Below are 12322 nucleotides of genomic sequence, written 5' to 3' on the forward strand. Positions count from 1 at the left end.
ATCTTTATTTCGACGAATACGTTAGTGAATGTGGTGAAGAGAATTAGATAAAATTTGTGTTTGTGTGTGTCTGTGTCACGGACCATCTTTTTAGGTTAGTTTAACCCCATCGCTGTTTGGGAACTGCAGGGGTAAATAACACGTAATGGAGAGTGAGTGAGAATGTCAGCGGGCAAAGGGAGATCACTCTCGCGAAAAATATAGACGAGGCAGACGGCATTGACGGACATAACAGCATGGACCTGTGTTGCAGGACGTTGTGTGTTCGTTAAGAGGAGAAGCGTAGATGCCAGCGTTTAGAAGTAGTTCCTTGCCTAGTCAAGGTTTTTTTGTGTACGGAAAAATTGTGTTGGAGCCCATCTAAAGGAGGAGGCCTCTCCTCGCTAGATCTTTCCACGATCGCCTTCGGTGAAACACCATGCAATGTGTGGCTTCGTGTTGTCACCTTGGAGTACCGCTACTGTGACTGAGCCCCCTCCGCGACACGACCATTGTGTACAGCCCTGGAGTGTCGTCTGTAGTGGAGCTACACGGAGTTTTCTTTCCTCTCGGGAAGGGAAATTCCGCCTGTAGCAGATTACCAGTGTGATTTGTGTTATTCGTATTCTGACTGCAGATGCAAGGGAGACAACTCTACACACTGTGAGTATGGTTACAGGCGACTGATATATTGAATGGGTACTGAGATCTGATACACTGCGGACAGGAACATTGGAAACTGTTTTAAGTTATGAACTGAGAGATTGATATACCTATATAATTAACAGTAGAGACTATTTCATTACTAGATGTCTACTTATCATAGATGGTTTTGACCGTCTTCTCTATAGAACCGTGCGTTGTGCCATTGTCGTAAAAATAGATCTGTCTGTATTCTATGTCGTAAAATCCTGAGCAACTTAATAACATCATGTGCACAGCCTCAGGCAATCGTTGTATTTTGTGTTGAAAGAACACGTATGGACCTCGTGTGTGTTACTCGTTTGAGACCCGGCGTCCGTGACTATGTGTGTGTGTGTGGATCATAACTACATACTATGGATAACGGAGTTTTTTCTATTCTTCTCTCCTTCTGTCTGTCTTAATACTTGTCTTTGTCACTCTGAATGTTGATATGTCTAGCCATGCAGATCAGGATCGTATTCAAATTTTTACTCAAAAAGATGTTTCATCTGTAACACCAATGATTCCGCATTTGTTCTTTCAGTGTTGGCAACTTTGCATTAGAGCATAACCGTCCTGTCTATTACACACCACCACCACACCACCACCACCAACACAACAACAACAACAACAACAACAACGTCTTGCTTCACACGTCAATCGCTGAAAAATAAAAACAAACTGTTGACAGAAGGATATACAACTTTAAAGAAAGAGGGAAAAGCAAGATAATTCTTATCCCCTCATTTTTGAAAAATACTATAAAGCAGCACACTTTACAGTTTGTGGTCACTAAGTAAATTATATATTTTAATTGCCTTATTAGTCACATTAAATTACTATTAGTTTTGAGCACGTGTGTATGTTCAAAATTCGAATAACACGGCAGATCCAACAATTTCCTAATATCTGACTGTATGGACTGTCGGGTAGAAGATTGTCCACGAGTCAGTGCAGCCCTTGACAGAAGCTTCTGATTGACAGTTAATGACTAGAGGGAGAAATAAAGAGAAATAAGGTCATAAAAAATACGAAGAACGTACTAAGAATGCACCTAGTCCAAAGCAAGTAGCTGTTAAGACCACCCGAAGTGCAGAAGATTAGGCGACCGTATCTTTACCTCGCTTTTTTCTGCATCGCCATGATGGAGTTACAGATCACGTGACAGTATGCCTCAAAACACTCGCGCACCGAGGAAGTACTTGATGTTTCCAGTACTCCTTTTTGAAGGACAGGTGTAGTGCAGTGCTTTGACTTTTATAGTGTCGTGCAGCAACATCTATCATTGTCCTATCTGAGTGCAAACACCATCACCCTGCTCGTAATAGTTCGCTCTACAAAGATAAACATGAAATTAGTGTAGATATGTCCCTGTGATTACTGCTGAGCTCCTTTGTATTGGACGGTAGGGAAGTAAACAGCTTCATTTGATTTGTGTATATATATACACCTTCTTCCAGAGCAAAGAGCAGAAGACGCCATGTGTGGACGATGTCTGTTTTTTTTTTTTGATGGAGCTCGTCTTCTCACTCAGATTAGTACAGATGCAGTAGCGGGGATTATTACAGGACGAAGAGACGATTTGCTAAATTTATGTTAATGTGTAATACAGGTTTTTGGGTGTACAAGCTATATATATACAAGCAGAGACCGCACGTACGCACGCACACACGCACGCAAAAGACAGCGTATTCATCGAGTTCTTATTTTGAGCTCAGAGCCCGGCATCGCAAGCAATCGACTTTTGGGCTGAAGTGTTCATCAAGTATGTCTCGCGTAATATAAGGGTGTCAGCCTCACATACCAGACGACGATCGCAAAAAGAAGTTGTATAAGTAGCATCACCGCATACTGCAGTCACTGCAACATGACTTTGCCTTCGGATACATCTGAGGTAAGTTTTCTTCATATCTTTGAACTCACTTTGACAAGTTTTATTTTCTTGTACAGATTTATAAACATTGCTCTCTGTTATGTAAACAGATCGACTGTTTAAAATAAAACTCGGTTATTCGGAATAGAAAGATGGAATGAAGTACAGCTCAAGGATATTGAAATATACAAAAGTCGATGTTAGACTAAATACAATACATTCTTTAAAATGCCTGACTTCTAAAATTTTAAAAAATTAAGCATTTAAGACATTAGAAAAGTTAGAAATAATATAAAGGTACCGAGGTTTACCTAATTAACTCCAACTTGAGTCTCGTGCTACAGAACAACAGGGTGCAGAATGAGAAAGAGAAGGTGTCCAGAACTCCTTGGCCGCTCGTGGTCACAGTCATCTGCACCATGTGTGGACAAGTGGCTACTGGGATTTGTGGAGGGGCACTCAACTCGCCAGAGGACGTGAGAAGGCTGCGTAAAGCTCGCATCACATGGTGCGACTTAAGTTCAATTGACAGTTTGCTCCATAGCCTGACCGCACGACAGAGATTTTGTCGAGGTTTGGTCGACAGAAAAAAAAGTCTCCTTCGGTACCTAAAAAGACGTTGTGAGATTTAAAACATCTTCGCTTTATTTAGTTTAAGCCCAAATTAAATTCTTTCTCGCATTCAGACTAACCGAATTCGAATTTGACTTATCGAACTGTGTGATGTCTGCTTTATGCCTCTTTCCGAGATTTGACTCTTTTTTGTGCTAACTGTGTGCGGTGGAATTTATGGGTTATAGATGGCTCAGAGAATTTTCCTTTGATAATGAAGTGGAGAGGTCAATCAATGTATTATTTTCTGCTTGAAACTGGCTTTGCAGTTTATAAAGCACTTTATGAACGAGACAGCTATATCACGTGGTCAAGACCCACTATCTGATGATCGTCTGACGTCTTACTACGCTCTCTTGTCGGCCCTCGTGCCCCTTGGTTCCGTTATTGGCTCACCGCTGACTCAGTACACAGCGGATACCATAGGAAGGTACATGGAATACTGCTCATCTGCTCATGATTACCATTATTACTTTGCAACTACTGTGTGTGTGTGTGCTCGCGTGTGGGTCAGAGAATAAGTTAAAAAGTCTTTTAGAATGCGTCTTCCGTTAAATGTCTATATCTATTTCTCTTTCCATGAAATGAAGGAAGTTGCTGCTGCTGGTCTCTGCTGTTCTTGGCGTGGTGGCCGCACTGCTGATGGGGCTCTCAGTAGAGTTCAGAAGCCCTGAAATGCTGTTTGCGGGGCGAGTGATGGCCGGCGTGATGTGTGGTACGGACTTGTTACGTGATTTAGTGTACTAAGTGGCGCCTCTCGAACAGCATCTTGGCAAATAAAGTGAAAAGTCAAAGGGGAGGAAATCATCTTATATTCTGAAGGAAGGGAGCTAATCATAGTAGCACAGCAGAATGTTTGCACGTAGCAGTCAGCTACAGGTGGACTGTTTCTTTTTTATTATTAGTTTGCTACAGTTAACTCTAAGCGTAAGTCATCCAGCTAATGTTTGGCTGACATTCTCAGGACACGTAAACAGCATTCATTTTTAAGATTCATTTGGGGTTAACCTTGATTTAACGGCCGCTATTCATAATTTGCCTAATTTGCTGTTTTAGATACTTAGATGCTGTTCTAATACTGACAACATGTTTTGTTAACGACATCAGGCATTGCAGGAAGTTTGCCCCATTCTACATGGCCGAAATACTGCCACACCATCTGATGGGTCCTGTTATGGTTGGTAACATGTTGTTCTTCATGTCTGGGATTCTTATCAACGGGATCCTTAGCTTTGACGATATTCTTGCGACCCCTGAACTGTGGCCCGCTATAACAGGTGAGTAATTTGAAAAAGAAGTTCGTCTGTATTCTTCTTAAGGCGTACATGGAGTTTGGGAGGAAGAAAGGGACGCTAGTAGTGTGGAACCAAGTGTACAACATGTCTTTGAACAGCTTAGCTTGGGTGGTTGGAATGAGAGGCGAGACATCTTGGATTGTGGACGTTGCTTTGCTATCTACCTATCATTTTGTCTGCCTGTCTGTTTGCACGCTAATTGTCTGCCGGTCTATGAGTTCAACATCTTTTGTTATCAGCTGCCTTCGGTGCCGTGTGTGTGGTGCAGTTGCTTCTCCTACCCTGGGTGGTGCAAAGTCCATCCTTTCTTCTCTTCGTCAAAAATAATGAAGAAGCCGCTCTTAAAGGTGATGAAATATGTATACAACAGATATCGTCAGTACTAAAAAAGAAGATTGGTCGGTTTTTGTTGATGTTATCTTTTGACGGGAATGTTAATGGAAAAGTAGAAATCTCTAAACATTAAATGCAAAATGAACCATTGCCTTCTATTATTTATAAAGTTTCTTAAGCAGTTCATTCTTTCTCACATAGGAGCAGTTCTGGTTATTAAGGACTATTTGGTCATATTGAGTTTATAATGTCATGCTGTGATTTGATTGATAATGTGATCTGATTGGTTGCTTGATTCCGCCATGCTTGTTCGCAGCTTTACAGAAATTACGAGGAACAATGAACGTGCAGCTAGAGTTGTCTGACATGAAAGCCATTGCAGCACATAAAAAGACACAGGTAAATTTGTTTTGAATGTCGTGGATTCAAAGTCGCTCTTGATAATTAAGAAGAAAAATTAATTGTTAAAGAACAACTCTGTCGTATTTATCACTGCTTTAACATCTAAAAAGTGCCACATTCGTCCATTATTGGTAATTGGCAAAATATCAGAGTCCTGCCGGAACTTAAAGCAACTTCTGTAACATCCTTTTGTTTGCATGGCCACCAGACAAAAATCATTCTCTTTGATGCTTTCTCTTTTCTGTGTGCAGGTGACAGTGTTACAGTTGCTCACCACAAGGTCACAGGTCCGTCCTGTCATTCTCCTGATCGGATCATTCGTCTGTTTCTTCTTCACCGGCATCGTCGTTGTGAGTTTATACTCTTATTTGATGTTTTGTCTATTTATGAGACAAGTTGTTAGTCCGTTATTCATTGTAAGCGTGGATCTGGTTTTTCAGTCATTCTTCATGTGGCAGATCTATTCTATGAGAATTTTAATGTGTTGACAATAGCACTTTACTCGTTGGATTAATGCTGTTATGTAGTTGGAATGGTATTCTACTCTGTGAAATATTCTACACTACAGGCGGTGATCTACTGAGCGGGTCTGTCCCGTTCATATAGTCCTTGTGATTCAGGTGACATTCTATGTAGAATAATAATGTGTTCTGTTGTCTGGCGTTCTTCTCCGATAGTGTATTGTATATTACACTAACTACAGTAGTCGTTCCACTTAGTTTTGTAGATGGCGCTGTAATCAGGTAGTATATGTGCTACAGATGGTGCTTGACTTAGTATATTTTGTGTTTCAGGCAGAGTTCTGGTCAGATAATAATATGCACTGAGCTTCAGGTTGCAGTCTACTTAATGTTCTGTATATATATATATCCTGTTCTGTGCCACAGCTGGCGTTCTACTCCGTGAGCGTGCTGACGTCAGCGGGGTTGTCGCCGCGCGTGGCCAGGTACTTAACCCCAGCATTTACCTTGGTCGGCATCATCGAGTCTCTCATCCTTGTCTTTATCGTTGGGCGCCTGAAGCGACGGTTCTGATGCTGGGAGGCCTGGCGGGGATGCTCTTGGCTCAGGTTGTCCTCACTATAGCCCTCCTCTACCAGGTATCATTATAAAGACTTATTTACACTGCATGCGTATTTCAGGCTGTTTGTGTATTTTAGTCACCGAAAATAAGTAGAACATCAACTAAATATTGATGTATACATTGGTTTAGAGATTATAGTGATAATACTTCCATACTATCATGACCAAATTTTAAAAAATGAAAAGAAAACTTACTGAGGTCAACGTAAACAAACAAAAACAAAACAAAAAACACAAAGAAACCAAAAACCAACCAAAACAAAAACACAAATACAACCTTCCAACAAAACAAGACAAAACTGAAGTAACCTAGTAACGTATTGTATTTCTGCCTGTCCTTGCTTAGGGTCAAGCAGTGTGGCTCTCGACCGTTGCTGTCGTCTCTAGTTTTGCTTTAGGCATGTTTCACGCCGCTGGACCAGGTTTGTGTGATATCACGTTCGTATTTTAGTGATGCAAGGTGAGTCCTCCTTCTCTCATTTTATCCCCGGTCTGGTCTGGGACCCGCATTTAATCATTCATCTCGCATGACCCAAGCCAAAACATTTATCGCATCTTTATTTTTTTCTAGTGCGATTTAAACAGTAAATCGTTCTTAATTAGTAAATTATCTTTTCTATCTATGAAGGTGATATAATTGATATACATGCCATGTATGTGTGTTTTGTTTAACTACACGTTGGTATGAGTTCTGTAAAAATTCCTTCTCTGTTGTACCCGCGTGTCCCGGTGTGCTTATACATGTGTGTTGTATGTGACGTCTGCTGTGTTTTATTATGAAGATTTGTCTAACTGGATGAAAATCTGTGTTTCTGCAGCTCAGGTGCCCTGGATCTTGCTCCCGGAGATCTTTGATGCGGAGGCTCGAGGGGCTGCGTCCTCCATTGGTGTCACAGTGATGAACGCTTCCTCCTTCGTCATGACCTACGCGTTCCCCCCGTTGCAGGTAATGAAATGAGCTCAGTAAGTACTGATATAACTTGTTGGAAAGATCCCCCTTAAGAGATGGGAGGAAAAATTTAATTCTTCTTAAAACTAATTCCACAGCAACAATATAATTTTGTAAAAAATAAACGTAATAATTTCTTATATGTCCTACTTATTGATTGATTTTTATAGTAAAACATTTAATAAAGCTAACACCAAAACCAAAGCAGTATTTGATTTATTTGGATTCTGTTCAAGCCAGTTGTGTTTCTTGTGACAGAAGTATTGTGGGGCTTACTCCATTCTTCTGTTTGTGGGCACGTCGGCATTGTTCTTTATGTTTTTCTTCTTCCTTCAACCTGAGACGATGAGGAGCTTTGCAAAAGAAAAAGAAGAAACACAGAATACCGTAGAAGGACCAGAGGAAAGGGTAATTGTTTGTAATGAGGAAAGGCAGTAGTCATTGATATATTGATAGTTAACTACTGATGTGGAGAGTACAGTTTGTTATGGATTTACTGTGTGTATGTTAAGTCACCGACTGCAACTTTGTGCTTTTAATGTCAACCTTATCAACCTTTATTTCCTTGTGGCATATACAGGTGTGTTTTTAATTCAACACTGTAATTCTGGATTTAAAACTCACTTTCCTGCCGGACTAAACATTGAAGGCAGCTGTTTTACGGCTAAGCAAACGTTTCTACCCTTTTCAGACACAACTGTAACGCAGGCGGACTGTCATCACATATTCCGCTCACAGATAATGAAGATTACACTACGTCTTCGCGGGCAACCTGAATAAATGGAGGTTATTCACCCTATTCCCTGATACAGAAGACGATTTCTTTCTTAAAAGCAAGATTTTCCAGAACAATAAACCGAAAAAAAACAAACAAAACAACACCAAAAAAGAAACAAACAAACAAACAAACACACTATTTAACAAGACAATCAGGATGCCTTACATACTCTCTTCCACTTAAATTGTCGAATAGATATGTGACCATGTTTGTCGACTTTCATGGAGATCAATTAAAGGGCAAATCATGTATTGAGAAATGTGTTTCTCAAAGCCCCCCCTTAATTTTTTTCTGTGGAGTGACTTTGCACGTTTTCTTTATCCAGAGAGTGTAGGGATTTTAATGTTGGTACACTTTTTTTTTACCCTAGCTACTTATTCTTTCATTATATGAAATTTGAACATTTCAACTTTGGTTATGTGAATAAAGCTTTGGGGTTTGGGCCATTTATCTGTCCACACTAACTTTTTATATTTATTAAACATAATTATGTATTATGGCCGATAGAAATTTTTACCCAGGAAGTTAACTTTTACACAAAGTTAGAAATGCCCTTGAACGATTATTCAATATGAAGTATTTGTTAATATACCTCTTAAAACTCTGTATAGGCATGATATAAATAAATGATTGGATGTTTTATCACCTTGTTATCTCATTTAAGAGAAGTCGATAGCAGAGATAGCAATTTACGATATTCGATGCAAGATATTATGTGAGGAGATATTAAATTACAAATATCATGTTCTTATGTCTGTTAAACAATAAAAATGACATTAAGTGATATTAAAGTTATAGCAATCTAACTTCTTTATCATATTTAATGAAAGCTACTGTACCTGATGTTTGTAAAGATGAACACATAACAAGATCGATTCCGACAATGTCTTTAGCTCGACAAATGCGTAGGTGTATGCGGGCACGCAAGCGAGCAAGAAAAAAAACTGTGTGTGTGTGTGTGTCATAACTATGTTGTGGATAATGGATTTATCTTGTCCTTGCCTTCTCCCCTCCTCCTTGTCTTTGTCTGTAAATCTGTCGGAGTGCTGATCTGTCTATTCAGCATTCTGTCTATCATAATCCTAGTCATTCTTTTACTCAAAATGATGTTTCACTTGTCACGCCAGTGATTCTGTATTTTGCTCAACTAGCGTCTACCACATTGTAAGGGACACTAGCCGTCCTGCCTATGCAAACAACTAGATGTAACTCGCCTCCCCTGAATGGAGACATCTTCTCAATTCAAAAAGAAGTCTGTACTAGAACATTATTCACAAATTCTAGAATTTAAAAAAAGAAATAATACATGCCCTAATGCAACACGCTTTAGAATCTGAGGTTAGTTAGTAATTATACCGTCCTCTGCTTTTCTGTTCCTATTATAGCATCATACCAGCCATCTGTCCATATTAGCACAGAGAATCAGGCCACTGTCCCTATTAGCTACAGTATCAAGCCAGCCATGGAAGGATGTCTCCTGCGTTTGTTCTTCGAGTTCGCTGACACAGGTTTGTGAGGGTGGCATCTTCATCTTCTTCAACATGTAAACATAAGGGAATAACAGTGAATGCTAAGTATACAACACTTGACAGCCTGAGAGCTGTCCGATTTGATAGTTTCATAGCTGTGTATATGTTATATGACAGTCCGTAAGCTTCACAGCTGTATGCATGTTGCCATTACTCAAAAAGCTTCAGGAATTTGCAGCTGTAGGGACACTTCTTATCAGACATCAGATGCAGACAATCAATTCAAATTTCAAGGCGAAAACCCAAATATAACTCATTACGTGTGTGTATGTGTGTTTGAAGTGGCAACTGTGATTGTGTGTGATTGTTGATTGTCGAGAAAGTAATTGCCATCATTAAGACGTGTATCTTGTTCATTATCACTGGGTAGATAAAGACCATCCCTCCTTGACATCAAAATTGAAACATCCATAATAGAAATAAATAGTGAAGGAAAGGTCGCGATGAGTGTGGTGGATATGGAGGGGGGACACATCACTAATGTCCAGACGTTGGCGGTCTGATGATACCATCTGTAGCAGGCTCCACGAGTGGCTCACTTCACATCGCCTGCAGAGCTGCTTCCAGTGAGTGGCCCACTCGACCTTGTGATAACCCACAAATTTAAGTTCCCTGAAGCAAAACAGAGGAATTCTGTCGGAACCCCCTGATTGGTCAGATTGTCTGACAAGAATCCTTCCTGCTTTTTTTTTTTTTTCAAAAATGACTCGGACAAACTAATCATTTACTGGATAACTATGTAACACTTAATATTTCTGCTCTTAAAAAAAAAACCAAGCAAGCAAAAGCCTGATAATGCATGCCAGTAATCTCAAAACAACGTGTGGAAAAAAAAAGCAGTGAGCAAACAAACACAGCTTCATAGAAGTAGGTGCACCATGGTACAAACCACTGTCGATTGCTTAATAAACATCTTCCTAAAAAGTTTGCATATCCCTGCGTTTAGCCTTCAATAGAACATTAAGTCCCTGCTGCGACACAAGAGATATGGCAAGATAATAAAAGGAAAGCGAAGTACTGTGACCTCTGTGCTCTGTGGACACATGATTGAGCTGGCCCTTGGCAGCCTCGCTGACACTGTCAATCACATCATCAGACATAAATCGAAGACACTGTCAAACAACTTTTGGAGACAATGTGTGCATGCAATACGTGTTTGTGTCAGTGTGTACGTGATTTATAACATTGAATACAAACTATTTACAGAACAATATAATTTGTAATACAATGTAACTTATGACTGTGCGGGAGAATCATCAGTTGAGGACACCTTTATACTTTTTTATCATTTTACTTATCCCCCCTATGACGCGCTAGCAGAGGCGATCCTCGTTTCAAGATGTCCTCCCAATTCTCTTCGGTCAGGTAAAAAAATGTTAATCAAGTCTCTCTTTCTCTCACAGTAAACAACAGGGACTAGAGAATCTAAAACCATGCGGATGTGCATGTAGAAAGGTGAGAGTAGCTAAAATTTAGTCCCTCACCCCCTTGACTGCTAGCTATCTCCTACGTGCAATCTACATTCCCGGTTTTCAAACATTTCCAGAAGAGTACCACTTTCGAAAATTCGAAATGACCAAGTACTGCCTCCCAACCTTACTCCCTACGAAAAGTATATATACTAGTCTAGGTTTTATATACTCATGGTCCTCGCGTACCACCCGTCATACCTTCGCGTACCACAGTTTGAAATCAGGGGATCGACACCATGCATTCAAAGACACCCACCCACCAATCCACCGACCGACCCATCAGCCTCACCCCACACACGTGCACAACCGAGTGTAGTGCTGTGTGTATATGTCAACAACCTTTCGGGGTCAGCAGTCTTTTTCAAGAAAGCACGTTAACAAAAGCATTGCCTACTTAAATCTCAAGAGGCCTTGGTAAAATCGCCTACAGAGATAGAGACCTCGGAGGCGAGAGATCCGGAGGTACGTTCCGCGTGAAATGTAGTTCGGTCTTATAAACGAGCCTTTGGCATAAGCCGTGTCTTCACATGGCCTCAAACGAACGGACTCGCAATGAGTAAGATGAGGTTCGTTTTCGCTTACCCCGTGGATGGCTTCATAGGACCTTTACAGTGTTTGATCGGCTTACCTGAAAGCCACGCCACCTTTCCACTAGCGGTGGAAAAATAAAAGCTGGCTACCTTGCTTCAAGCAGGTCCACGTACTTCACGAAATCCACCCCGGGTGCACAATAGCTCTGATTAAAGCGCTCCGCCTAGGTGTTTTGTCGGTCCGTCCTCTTCCCTTCTCATCATTAGCAGACTTCTTTACGTGATTACAGGTGGGCTGGACACACCGCCTGCACCCTCCCTGAGAGGGCGGGAGGGTAAAAAAGGGCACGTGATGTAGCACGAGCGGAGGGCCTATGCAATGTCTTTGAAGACACATCAGAGATCAGTCAAACCACACTTGACAGTCAACTGTGGGGCCGATCTTCCTGTCCACAATCGTTTCCGCCCAGAACCTTAATTGCAACCATCGCGACTGAAGAATAAGATTTAGTCGGTTGATCTTGTGCGTTTTGTGATCTGCTTCTCCAGGCACACGCCCTCCATGAAGGGTTTAACCAACAGGTGCATCGAGCGCCCCTCCCTCCAACTCTCCTCTTAAAAAAAAAAAACTGATGGTGGTGGGGGAGTGTTCATTTTGCATTCCTTCGTCCGCTGATGGCGTGCTTGCGTATACAGGAAATGCTTCGTATATCGTAAGCGAAGACGGAAATCTTTCACATCTTGGTGTTGGGCGGAAAAAAGGAGGAAATGAGACATCAGCATTTAGACCGTGAAGGGCATTCG

At 41.0% G+C, this 12322-nt stretch overlaps 1 protein-coding gene across 1 annotated transcript; it reads left to right on the top strand.

The window, feature by feature from the left end:
* The first annotated feature begins 2530 nt into the window (after positions 1-2530).
* On the top strand, positions 2531-8801 carry LOC112573654 (solute carrier family 2, facilitated glucose transporter member 1-like). The gene is made up of 10 exons (XM_025254215.1): positions 2531-2557; positions 2881-3012; positions 3418-3578; positions 3739-3863; positions 5430-5528; positions 6066-6277; positions 6607-6682; positions 7079-7206; positions 7468-7617; positions 7901-8801. Exons 1-10 carry the CDS (start codon positions 2531-2533, stop codon positions 7910-7912), a joined length of 1122 nt encoding a protein of 373 aa, XP_025110000.1. The 3' UTR covers positions 7913-8801.
* The last annotated feature ends 3521 nt before the right edge of the window (positions 8802-12322 follow it).

Source organism: Pomacea canaliculata, linkage group LG10, assembly GCF_003073045.1.
Source record: "Pomacea canaliculata isolate SZHN2017 linkage group LG10, ASM307304v1, whole genome shotgun sequence".
Classification (NCBI taxonomy): domain Eukaryota; kingdom Metazoa; phylum Mollusca; class Gastropoda; order Architaenioglossa; family Ampullariidae; genus Pomacea; species Pomacea canaliculata.